We start from the raw sequence: 13454 nt of genomic DNA, 5'->3' as shown, positions 1-13454 counted from the left end.
CGTCGAATGAAAAATTTGCTGAAGGTGCTAACGGTGGGGGATTGCACATGCCCATAATCGCGCATGGGCAGACACCCACCAAACGGGGATTCGGCCCAATTCAGACCTGAATCAGACCTTTTTTTGTCTCGAAAGCTTTGATTCAAATGGATCACTCTTCGCCTCCAGGGCAGCTTGCAATAGGTCAGCAGCAGAGGTGCAGCATAAACACCTAATTCACACGGATGATCCGCCGCTGTGGATCAGTACAGCTGGTAGGAGGCTACATTTCCACAAGGCACCTTCTGCGGCATTAGCGTACAGAGGGCGTGATTCTGGCACATCCGGACGTTGGATCGGCCATGTTTAGGTCAACAATACCATGGTCGACCGCTAGTGGTCGACGGCATCTTGTTAGATGCCTAAACTGGTTGATGGCGTCTAGATAAACAGTGACGCCAGATCGACGCAAGTGAAGCATCGACAGGAATGTGGTTGAGCGTAGCAAGTTCAACAGAAGTTTTTGGTGTTTTTTTTTGGTTCCGGTCCACTTGGTTCCTACTTTACTATCCAAGTGGACATAGAATTAGGGGGAGGGGCCCTAAACTGCACACCCTGGACATATGAGGTGCTACCTGCTGAGACTTGTAGTGCAGCAAGCAGGAGGAGGGGTTTGCAGGTGCACACTAAATATATATGCTAGACCTTTTAATATCTTGCTATATTGCATTTGAGGTTATTAGCATAGTAATGGCCATTAGTATGGGCTTGTCCACCGCATCCAGGTTACCTCAAAAGGACAAGTCCCTAGCACTACTCTGGGACAGGTCCAGGGCACAGGGCCCCCCAGGCCAGCCCAGCAGAACCACCCCAGTTTAGCATTCCATGTGAGGGGACACTGTGCACATATACACGGGGACACCTTTGACGTTCAGCACCCAAAGACATCGAACATCTGCGGCTTTGACCGATGTATTTAAATCAGCAATAGAATTAAATGCACCCTAATGTGAATACCCGATGTCAGGGATGGATTGTTGTCATTGTGCCTGAGGTTCCGATCAGGCCTCACAGTAACGCCGCTTCATGTACCAGCCCGGGGCTGGGGAGAGAGACACAAGCGCTTCTCCGGCAGTTGCAGAAAAACATTTTTTTGTTCAGCATCTCTCTTTTTTATAGCTGTGACCAGGGGCCGCATAACATTACCATCCGCATTGTGTTCGCTGAGCTCTGTGAGGTAAGGTTGCCTTTGGGGACGATTCAGAGCGCCGTTCAGTCATCCTGCTCTCTCCGCGCCGCAAGTATTTATGAATGCTGATGCTCTACCCTCCGCTACTCTGACATTCCCTCTACGGTCGTTTGCCAAACATAGAGAGCGGCCCTCGATGTGAAAGAACAGCTTGACTTTATGTCCCATGGCTAGCAATAAGACGCGCCAGAGAGGCCAGGCAGGCACGCATGTCTTTGAAGACTGTCCTTTCTGTCTTCTCAGTGGCTCTTCAGATGTCTTGTCGGAGTGCGGCCCTCGTCAGGCGGCTGTTAGAAGGCCTCCGGCAGCCGGGGTCCCAGCCGCAGTGTTGTGTCATTGCTGCCTGTCTCTGACAGGGATAAGGGTGAAGCGAAGCCAAACTTTAAAGTGGAAATATAAACGCTCTGCTGAGCCCCGGCAGAGGAACGTGTGTGATGGGCGCATCCGAGTTCTCGGTGGAATAAGCAGCAGCGCGCAGAGGAAAAGTGCGAGAGACTTGTCAAAGTCACGCCGGGGGGGGGGGGGGGGGGGGGTAAAGGCGACCGGCTGGCTCCGACACAATAAAATAAGTGTATTAGATATACATATATTTGTTGTGATTTTGTTTTTGCTTTTCACGTACGGCTTTACGTTAGCGCAGTGGTTCTTAAACTCGGCCCTCAGTACCCCACACACTTCACATTTTCCAGGTCACCCGGCAGGTGCACAGGTGTATTCATTACTGACTGACACATATTAAAGGATCCACAGGTGGAGATAATTATTTCACTTGATTCTGTGAGGAGGAGACCTGGAAAACGTGAACTGTGTGGGATCTTCAGGACCAACTTTGAGAACCTGTTCATTAGCGGACGATATATCCAGACATGGAGAGACTTTAAGATGACAGTTAAAAACATTGGTTGCTATGGGCAACTACTCTTGCTAAGGTTTCCAGTCATTATTTATCTGATTTTTGACTCGATAATTATCATTTCCTATCACTGCTGTTTGCAGCATAAGCATCTTTGGGCCTGATTCAGACTTGATCGCAAATGCAAAATCTTTCTCAAATGGGCAAAACCATGCTGCACTGCAGGTGGGGCAGATGTAAAGTGCAGTCAGGCTGATTTGCTGGTTCCCATCATAGGAGCCCATGTTATTTACATAATATTGCTTCCTGCACTGGGAACCACCTAGGAACCCATGTTAAGTTTCATAACATATGCTTCTATGGGAGGTGAACAGCCTATCAGGCACACAGCTCCTCCGGAGCTCAAACCTGATTGGCTGAGGGGAGTCCCACTGACTGACCCACACGCGGCTCCTTGGTTCGCTGGTACAGGTCACTCAGTTTAATGTTTTTAATCCTTGGGATTCTATATGGACTGACGAGGACGTGATCTACACTGAAACCTGGCAGTATATATGTATGTATGTTGTGTGTGCATGTATGTTAATAAAATGTTACTGTCTACGATGTGTGTGCTTTACATTTAGTTTTGGTTTCTAGTCCCAGCGGGCCCTTTAATGCCCAACGTGCAGTTATTTGTGGATCTTCTAGTACCTGCATGCGGTGGAGGCTTGCTGGGACTTATTGTTCCAACAGCAGAAACCAATATTATTCTTATCTCTATCTTAACACTTAACAGCTATCAACCTGGCACCTACCGGGCAAGGGTTCTGGGTATAGCCCCAGGCTTCGGCCCTGGATTTGGGTGGCCTTGGGATGGTTCCCCTCTCCCCCATGGACACCAGCCAGGGTTGACCAGTCAATGGATAATGTGATAGGCAGGGGACGTTATATAAAAACCCCGTGCTGGCCCTTATGTCTTTTGTCCCCTGTATGTGGTGGTTATGCTCATGCAGGGCTTGCCTTTTGTACATTTTGCTAAACACCGGGTCCCGGGAGAAAAATAATGAAATAAGCATGAATGGGTGCATTCGTACCCATTTTATCTTAGTAAATTTCCCTATATGTGTATAATGGGCACTACTGTGGATATTTTGTGTAAGGGTCACTACTGCTTTGGCCATTATGTGTATAAGCAGCAATACTACTGTGGGCCTTCTGTATAGAAACACTACTGTGTGGCATACATGTATAAGGGGTACTACTGTGTGGCATACATGTATAAGGGGTACTACTGTGTGGCATACATGTATAAGGGGTAACACTGTGTGTCATACATGTATAAGGGGTACTACTGTGTGGCATACATGTATAAGGGGTACTACTGTGTGGCATACATGTATAAAGGGTACTACTGTGCAGTATAACTGGAATAAGGGGCACTACTGTGTGTCATAATGAAATGGGCTGTGAATTCGCGCACATGCAATCAGGTCAGAATCAGGCCCTATATTCCTAGGTACCGGAGACCCCTGAAGTACCGTACACACTGTGCAATATGCGGAACTACCGATATTGTTAATGATATCAGCCGTGCCATGTAAAGGAACGGCCCGCAGGCCAACACTGAACTATATCATTCAGTGCAGTCACCGGGGCCCCTGCCGAAGATTCAGTCACTGGTGAGATCATGGACTGTATCTATCTATCTATCTATCTATCTATATGTGTACATACTATATGCATTGGAGTCCGTCCCCTGGGCTAATATTGCAGCCTAGCGTGTCACCAGGGTAAGGTGACATATAAGAGGCAGGTGGTGGGCTATAATAAGCCAGTGATGTCATTGGTTCCTAGTAAGGGTGAGCAGGTTTGATTTTACTCGGATCTCAAAGTGGGATCTTATTGGCTGTCCAAAACACGACAGCCGATAGCCAACCAGAAAAATACGAAATTGTGATAGTTTGGCAAAAAGAACCGAGTAGAACCGAACCCGCTTACCCCTAGATCCTAGCAAACTGGTCTCTTTACCTCCAAGAGGTATATTTAATATTGGGCAGTTTATCAACGTTCCCCATTGTGGGCAGATTTCTCCAATCAGCTTTGATGTGTAGCACTGATTGATGATCAGGCCAAGCCATCGATAATAGTAATTATACCCCTCAGACAGGTTCCCCTCATTAATGTAACCTCGTTCTCTTACTTCAGGCCCACGACCCCAAATCACCATGGCATCCAGCTCAGACCAGGACAACGACCAAGTGGTTCCCGATAAAGGTGATGATGATGATGACGACGTTCTGGCTGTACAAGCACGATACCTGCGCAGCCCATCGCCCTCCAAGTAAGTATCTCGCACCAGAGAACTTCATCTGCCGACTTACTGTTGTGTGCACTTAGTGCAGTGTGCTAAGGGGCTGATTCAGTCCTGTTCGCTGATGGTGGGGGAGTGGGCATGCATGCGGCCATGAGAACGGACCTAAACAAGCGAGGCACCATGCCCGAAGCATTGCGAGTGAAGCGAACAATGCGAGGGGATGCGGTGCACTGTGTCCATGTCGATTGTGTCAATATTCGGGTGCTTGTGTCGACCTAATGTCCTGTTGACCTAAACCCATGTCGACCTAGACCCATGTCGACCTAGAACCATGTCGACCTAGAACCATGTCGACCTAGTGGTGTCAGCCAACAAGGTTTGTCGATCAACGACAAACGATCCCAACCCAACCAGGTAGTAACAAGTACAAAGCATCGGTTGTAAGCAGGGCTATTTTTCAGCAGGCTCCAGCAGGAACTGAGGCCCTTATTCTAGTTCACTCTTTCTGACAAAATATTTCTTAGATGGACAAAACCATGAGCACTGCAGGTGAGGCAGGTGTAAAACCCCACCCAAATCTAATTATCTCTGCACAAGTAACACCTGCCTCACCTGCAGTGCTCATGGTTTTGTCCATCTAAGAAATATTTTGTCAGAAAGAGTGAACTAGAATAAGGGCCTCAGTTCCTGCTGGAGCCTGCTGAAAAATAGCCCTGGTTGTAAGGGTCACCCAGTAGCAGTGAGGAGTGTTAGCAGGGTTGCTGGGTGTTGCGGTACCCCAGACTCTGTACTGTACTGCAGTTGCTTAGATGCAGTGGTGGCTGCGGGGTATATTAATGTAATACACTGCGGGGGGACATAGTCAGTGTTGGGGGTCTCTCCACCATAGTGGAGGTATTTGGCGTCTGGTGTAAAATCATCTGGCAGAACAGGTTTCCAATTGCAGAATCATGAACCATTGCATTACTATTAATATACTTATTATTATTATTATTATTATTATGATCACAGCGTTAATGCCGCGCCTGCTGTGCATCCCGCACACCCTAGCATCTCGCTTTTCTGCCCATTTCATTAGGGAAGTTGGTGGGGTACAAGAGGGTCCCCTTCTCTTTTGGGACCCCAGATTTGGCTTTTATTAACACAGTCCCCCTAGCCTGAAGTCGCTGCTACATCATTATACACTAAGTAATTAAGATGATGAACTGTCACTGAAAAATCCTTTAATTGCATAAACCATGTACAAATCCAGATAATATTCCGCTCGGCCCTCTCCTGACAGACTCCCTGCAGTGTAACGAATGACTGAGACTATTATAAAATGTGCAGAAAAGTTTTGGCTGAGGAACAAGTAAGAATTCTAGATGAATCTGTGGGATTGCTTATGTATGCAAATAAGGCCATGCATATGCAAATATCCAGGAATATGGCTTAGCGGCATAACTTTGCATGTCTAATTCTTATTTGAATATGCTAATGAATGCTGGTGTTATGTAAGGGGAGAAGAGGATATACTCAGTGCCCTGTGCGTGAATCAGGGGGGAGGGTTAACCCTTGTGGGGTCAGTGTGGATGGGGGTGGGGAGGAATTGTACCTGGGGTGGGGGGTAATGGAGGGTGGAGGTTGTTTGCAATTGCTGTCGCTGCCGGTAACCGCTTGATAGAGACGGTCAGACTTCACCATTAGTAATTAAGAGCAAGATTATGATATAACAGGACTTTTGGTGTGGACGGTTAGAGATGTTGCCTGGCAACCAGTTACGTTATAAAGTAGCCATCATTTTATAGATGAGATAGTAATAGCTACCAGCTACGGCTTCTTCTATTTGGAAAGTTTGATACATCCCCCTCAAGTCATTCCATTGCTCTTAGTAATTTTGCTAATAGAGGAGTAATAGTCTGTAGATAATTGTATATTCATGTCAATGGACATATTTCATAAACTGAATAACTGACATCGGGTAACAAAGGATCAGATTTCTATTTCAATTCCATTTTTTCCCAGCTGAAACACGCCACATTCATAAGTTATAATGTCATCAATTATAATAAGGTGACACATAAGCTCATGTTATTTTATGGTAGTACAGCTTCTACACTTTCTTATTATTTATTAGCATTATTTATAAGGTGGGGATGCGTTCTCATACACATACCCTTGAATGGTACCTAGGGGATTCGTCAGGGGCTTGAGGGGGGGGGGGGGGGGGGGGGGGGGGAGGTCGGGGAGGAACATCCGATGAAGAAGGACCCAATCTACACATGCACAGAATGGGCCATTCGGTAAATAATAATAATAAGAAGAAGAATTTTATTTATATAGCGCTCTTTCTGCAATAGGACTCGAGGCGCTTAACAGATAGAATGAATGTAATACAGTACAGGAACAATGAAGTACAGAGAAGTTTTTTTCATAAACAATACTTAAGGGAATGAAGGAAATGCTTGAGTAAACAGGAATGTCTTGAGTTTTTGAAGCATTCTAGAGTGGGGGCCTCTCGGACTGTACGGGGAAGTGAGTAAACATTATGTAAATTATTGGTTTGCTTACATGTGTAAATGAGCACCTATGGGTGTGAGCAGCGGTGATATGCAGGCAGCTGACTGGTGTTTTTTCTACTGGGTTGCAACGCACATTCTGCCTGATACCCTGTGCACGGAGCCAAGGTACAGAATCGGACACAGGGTCTGGGGACAGTAAATTAATAATGGGTGTACCCCTGCACCAAAAGGTGCTGCTGGGTCTGTGTCCGAGTCTGAATCAGGCCCTATGTATAAACTGAAGTTCATGTAGAGAGCTATATAGCTCTGCAGGAGCCCAGCAGAACCAGTGATGTGCAGCCGGTGTATATTCCAATCTGTGTTACATTGCCCCCTAGTGGTAAGAGAACAATTAGATGCAAATTCAGCACATGTTCAGTATAATTGTCTGAGTGGGATACGGTCATTAGCAACTAGGTCGACACCACTAGGTCGACAGGCAACAAGGTCGACATGGGGTTAGGTCGACATGGGTCAAGTCGACAGGTCATTAGGTCGACACAAGCATTAGGTTGACATTAATTATTTATTTATTACCAGTTACTTATATAGCGCACACATATTCCGCAGCGCTTTACAGAGATTATTTGAACATTCACATCACATGGGCAAGGTCGATAGTCAAAAGGTCGACATGGCGTTTTTCACTGTCTGTGAGCCGACATGTGCCGACAGGTGATATTTCATGCCCTACCATCCACTAGGGCATGGTGGTAGAATAAAATAGTGTGCCAAGCGAAGCGAGGCACCTTGCCCAAAGCATTGCGAGCGAAGCAAGCGATGCGAGGGGATGCTGTGCACTTCAAACTGTGTCCATGTCAACTGTGTTGACATTCGGGTAAAAAAACTGAAAAACCCCATGTTGACAGTCGACCTTGCCCATGTCGACCTAATGTTTGTGTCGACCTAATGTCCTGTCCACCTAGACCCATGTCGACCTTGATGCCTGTCGACCTAGTGGTGTCGACCCAATGCTTGTCGACCTAGCTGTTGTAGACTTAACAACCCACACCCGTCTGAGTTGCTGAGGTCATAAATGATTTTGATTTTATAAAATAGAAATAATCTAACAATTTTTCCAGTTGGATTTACATATAGAAACAAACTAAATCTTCTTTGCATAATTACTTTTATTGTAATCCACAATTAACACAAACAGATTCCTGTGGTGAATATTAAGTCAGAGACAATTGTAAAGATTACGAATGAAAAGCTTAGAGCCATGGAGACAGAATCGTAGCTGCTACTCTCTGAAAATATCATCGCAAACTCCTACAGATCCTTCCGCGTGGGCGTGTACTCACCTGCAGAGTGGGATGGCAATCGACCATCGATGAATCATAATCATTGATGGTTTATGATATAGAATAGTTTTGCCACCGATGGGGGAGAAACACCCCCCCCCCCCCATGACATCCAGGTCATCATCAGCATCATGGACACCTAAGTCCAAGAGAAGATCACAATCAGGTCTGAATAACCCTCTTGACGTGAGGAAGGGGGGGGGGGGGGGGGATAGAGGTGGCTGGAGGGGGGGGGAATAGAGGTGGCTGGAGGTTACAGAGTTATATAAAGGAAGGCGCAGGGTCCCCCAGCAGCACATAGTGAGGTTACTGTCGCAGGGATGTAGAAATATTATTGATGTAATCGTATCTCTAGATCTATATGATGCAAGAATCACACATCTAAGTTTCTGTTCAGTGATAATAAGAAACAAGAAAGTCACATACAGTAATCCTGAAAGAAAATCCTCCTATTGTCATTGGACAATTCACTGAAGTTTCCGGTGCTTCGTATTCTAATTGGATCACATTTTTATAAGCATTTTTTTATGCTTCAAGGTTTTGATCTGAATAGTTTCTGTATAAGGATTTGTAACCTGTCTATAAAGAGGAGGCATAAAGTATTCCTTTATTCCTGGAGGAAGAGACGGTGGTCTGTGAATATATTCCGAGCGTCCTGCTGATTTCTACGCCTTTATATTGTCTGGATATCACACTCTGTGCATTGCGGAGAAGCGTTTTCTGCAGTGGTTTATTTCTCTGGGACACAGAGATCTGTAACCGGGGATAATAATGGGCTTTGCGAGTGAGCAGCCAGATCAGCCTATATATACCAGCACTACAAACATGCGCCCCTGTATATTTATTCACCGTAATTACATTTCAATCTCAGGGCTCATCCTGAACTGCCTGTCTCCTGTGTTTAAAGAAGTATTATCCTTATGTTTCTGTATATTTATGCTGCTGTCTGTTACCGCTGGTACAATAGAACAAAATCACAGTGTATGTTCAGATCAGCCTCCTGCGCCATTACTGATCCGAACAGTGTCCAAGGACCAGTGTTGCCATCAGGAATTTCGGGGCCCGGGTCTCTTTTCCAGTCTGGACACCACCTCCTTTTCCACTGAGCTGAAGCCCGGAGGTCCCGGAGCGCAAGCTTCTTCAATGAAATCAGGATGCCGGTGGCCAATTAAAATGCAGCACCGGCTGTTGAGCCAATCAGAGCTTGCGTACCAGGAGACGCTCTGATTGGCTGCCGGTACACAAGCTCTGATTGGCTCAAAGGCCGACACAGCATTTTAATTGGCTGCTGTTGAATAAGCCTACGCTCCGGGACCTGCATTGTTCAGTGCACTGAGCGCAGTGCAGTGGAGGTAGTCGGAGGGGTTGCAGTGGGCAAAATTATCTGCCCGGCCCTTCCAGAGGCCGGGGCCAGTGACAGCTGTACCCACAGCACCCCCCTATTGGTGACCCTGCCAAGGACGCAGTGTCAGACTATCTCTGACACCATTGGATGGCATAACAGGTGCTACCTAAAGCTCATGAATTCTCTATCCTCTGATGCAGATCTTGACTCCTCCCCCCTGCAATGAAAGGGACACGCCTCCATTTGGAGAAACAGAAGCATTCGCAGTCCCCTCCCCCACCCCCAAATGGCACCAGACTGTCAATCACTGGACCCAAAATACTAATAATCAGTACTTTGCTATGGACACATCTGTCCCTACACCCTCCCATTGCCCTGAGGGGGTGGGGTAATTGTTGGAAGTGAATGTAAGTACAGTACAATGTAAACCCCAAGAAATTCGCAAACAACCTAGGAGGACGATCACTTGCAGTTGTTCAACCCTTACCGCAAACTCCGAACTGTTCATGATGACGACCGGCAGCCACTTCTGATTGGCTGAATGCAATGGAATACGTGACAGTGTAGTAATGTGGCTGCTGCAATCTCTTTACAATAATAAATTGTATTTGCTATTAGTCCACAGCAATAAACAATGCCTCGCTTATTTGATTTTTTTTTTTAAAGGGGAAGGCGATGTTGTATTGATTTAAACAGACCCTACACCCCTGCCCTCTGAGCAGAACGGGGCCTAGGTACTGGGGAAGTACGGGAATCGTGGCCATGTACCACTGGAGTTCCCTCCAACAAGTAATCTGAATCACAACTCCCCCTTCCTCCCCCCCCCTCCCTTTGCATATACATCCATTGGCAGGGTCCTTATTTTAATTATATTTTTACCCTGTTCGCAAATCTAAGTTAGTCTTGACTGACCGAGACTTGCGCCGTCCAGTCTGTTTTCGGAGGAGGCTGGAGCAGGGTAACCCCCAGTGTTTTATGGGTGTCCCTATAAAAATACTTACAATAGCTGGTTGCTTGGTAGTTTATCTCTCTCCATAAAACACTGATACAAAGGTCCCCTAGACACAAAAGTGTGCCCGAATATCAACACGTGTGTATAATTGTAAGAAGGTCTCCTTGAGAATAACAGGTTGTTTCCCATCCTATATTAGCAGCGTCGGGAAGCGATACCCTCGGCTCCTGCTGAGTACACTTAATAATTTAAGGCACATTTATATATAGTGGCCTAGAAAACAAGAACTGTAATTACTGCTGCTTGTGTGATGTTCCTGAATGGAGAACAAACAGATCTTTAGGTCAGCTGGAATAGAATGCACCAGCACGAGGCGTCCACCAGATGGAGCAAGTGGGTGTGCAGTTATACATAGGATAAATCCTGAGATCACAGCCAGATTTATCCCCCGCTGGGGCAAGTTGCAGAGGGTAACACATTGCTGTCTGGGAATCCGTCACAAGTCTGAATTCCTTCCAAACGATAGAGCAGACTTAGCGCTGTAATGAAGCTACTGTCTCGCTCCCTGTGCAGGAATAAAGCGCGAGGTGGGAAGATCTGCGGAATGTGATGCATTAAGAATGACAGATATTTAGGAGCAGAGCGGAGAAGGAGAAGCAGAATAATTGGTGCTGTATCAGTGTCACATGTAATGGAAGCTGACAGTGACAGGAAGAGTGTTGGAAAAGACTGACTTCCATCAGTTCTTTGTATAAGAAACCAGCGGTGACATCATTATGATACAAGCAAAGTACAAGCGTATAAATGATGTTATAAAAAAAAATACACAGTAAAGTGTTGTAAATATCAATAGAAAAATGGGTACTTGTTTCCTAGCACGGCCGTGTCGGAAAAATCGCGTCGTTCGCATCGCATGCTTTGCGACCGGCGCGATCGACCCGATTTTTACATTGAATCAAATGTGAATAGGGTCCCTGGGACCCTATTTTACATTGGATTCAATGTAAAATATTCCCTAGACCCCCAATTTTACCCCCTCAATGCCGCCACCCCACGATTGACGCCAACCCGAAGCGTGGACGCGTATACCTGTGAAGTTAGGTACACACACACACACTCTGCATACATAAATACAATATTCTCTCTCTCTCACACACACATACACATAAATATCATACACACATACATACAAACACACTCACTACATATATATACATACATACATACACAGCATACATACAGTAACACACAAACACAAAACACACTGCATAGATACATACAGACAGTGGTGTAGCTAGGTGCCACAGTGCCCGGAGCAAGGGCATGTTTTGCACCCCCCCCATTTATATAGTAGGCGGAGCTTGGCCTAACATTAGACCACACACCGTGTTACCAGGTTGAACTAGATGGACGCAAGTCTTTTTTCAGCCTTACCTACTATGTAACTATGTAACCGTAATGGCCATTGCTCATTTTTGGGAACTCTGTAATACTCATTACACATGAAGCTCTTTGCCAGGGGGGAATGAAATTGCTCGTTGCCAAGGGGAGAGCAAAATCTTATTGCAGCCCGCTCCAACAGCTGTACTACTGTGGGTTGGGATCATATGGTCTACAGCATGATGGTCGACAGTCATTAGGTCGACATGGGAAAAGGTCGACATGGGTATAGGTCAACATGGTTCTAGGTCGAAAGGTTGTTAGTTCGACAGGTCATTAGTTCAAAAAGTCATTAGTTCGACAGGTCATTAGTTCGACAATGTCTAGGTCTACAGTCAAAAGGTCGACATGGGTTTTTTAACCTGAATGTCAACACAGTCGACATGGACACAGTTTAATTTGCACCGCATCACCTCGCATCGCTCGCTGCACTCGCAATGCGTCGGGCACGGTGCCACACTACGCTTATTCTCCCACCACACCCTAGTGGATGGTAGGGCATTAAATACCGCCTGTCGGCACATGTCGGCTCAAAAAACAGTGAAAAAACCCATGTTGACCTTTTGACTGTCGACCAGACAGCACAACAACCCCCTTAGGAGGAGGGAGAACTTAGGGCAGGAACACACATTCCCCCTTACCTTCCAGAGGTGCCAGCTTCATCACCCAAATCTAGAAAAAAAGTGCTCCCTTACCCACCCCCTGCAGCAGAAGCAGTGTCAGCATCATACATCAGACACCCTGCTCGCCTGCCTGATCCATTGCCAGCACACACATAGGAAAACTGCCCAGCCCTGGCTCCCCTCTAACCTGTACTTGAGACACCACGCACCCTTGGTAGCTCCATGCGACCCTTGGAACCTCCGGTTCATGGTCCTGCTGATGGGTGACCGTGTCTTTGCTTCAGGGTTGGGGGGGCATACAAATACTGCCAGGGAACCCTGCTGCCTGAAGAGCGTGCAGGGTCACGGGGGGGGGGGGGGAGCTGCGGATTGGCGCACACAGTTCAGCGGCCACAAATGCTGCTCCTGCTTGGCAGCTGTGCTAGACTTGAATTTGCATCCTGACTTGCATCCTGATATTGTGAGCCACAGCCGGGACGCGCAGTAGTCAGGACATAGGACACAGGGGAGCGGGCGATCATGGTGGGTGGGGGAGCCGGCGGCAGAGTGGCTCCGGCGCTCGGTGATTTTTCGGGGCGCCCGGAGCTTGTGCTCCACCAGCTCCGCCCTCCTTATGCCTCTGCATACAGAACACACACACAGCATACATTCATACATACACACTCTACACACAGCATACAACCACAGACACACAGAACATATAGATATACACACTTACTGTGTACAATGCGGCAGCAGGGAGACCGAGCTGCCTGGGTGTCCCCTGATACACAGCTGGTGGGCTCCAGGCAAGAGGGTGGCGGCATCGGGCGAGGGTGTGGCGGCTCCAGGTGAGAGGGTGGCGGCTCCAGGTGAGAGGATGGCAGCTCCGGG

At 47.0% G+C, this 13454-nt stretch overlaps 1 protein-coding gene across 1 annotated transcript in view; it reads left to right on the top strand.

Annotated features, from left to right (window-relative positions):
* The first annotated feature begins 922 nt into the window (after nt 1–922).
* STYXL2 (serine/threonine/tyrosine interacting like 2) overlaps nt 923–13454 on the top strand; it is a 55963-nt gene continuing 43431 nt past the window's right edge. Inside the window, exons 1-2 of the mRNA XM_083171597.1 lie at nt 923–1216; nt 4269–4404. Coding sequence (XP_083027723.1) covers nt 4289–4404 — 116 coding nt within the window. The 5' untranslated portion in view covers nt 923–1216; nt 4269–4288. The remainder of the gene's footprint in view (nt 1217–4268; nt 4405–13454) is intronic.

The sequence above is a fragment of the Crinia signifera genome, chromosome 2, assembly GCF_055691185.1.
Source record: "Crinia signifera chromosome 2, ASM5569118v1, whole genome shotgun sequence".
Taxonomy (NCBI): Eukaryota; Metazoa; Chordata; class Amphibia; order Anura; family Myobatrachidae; genus Crinia; species Crinia signifera.
The sequence above is the reverse complement of the archived record's forward strand: the minus strand, read 5'-3'. Positions and strand labels throughout refer to the sequence as shown.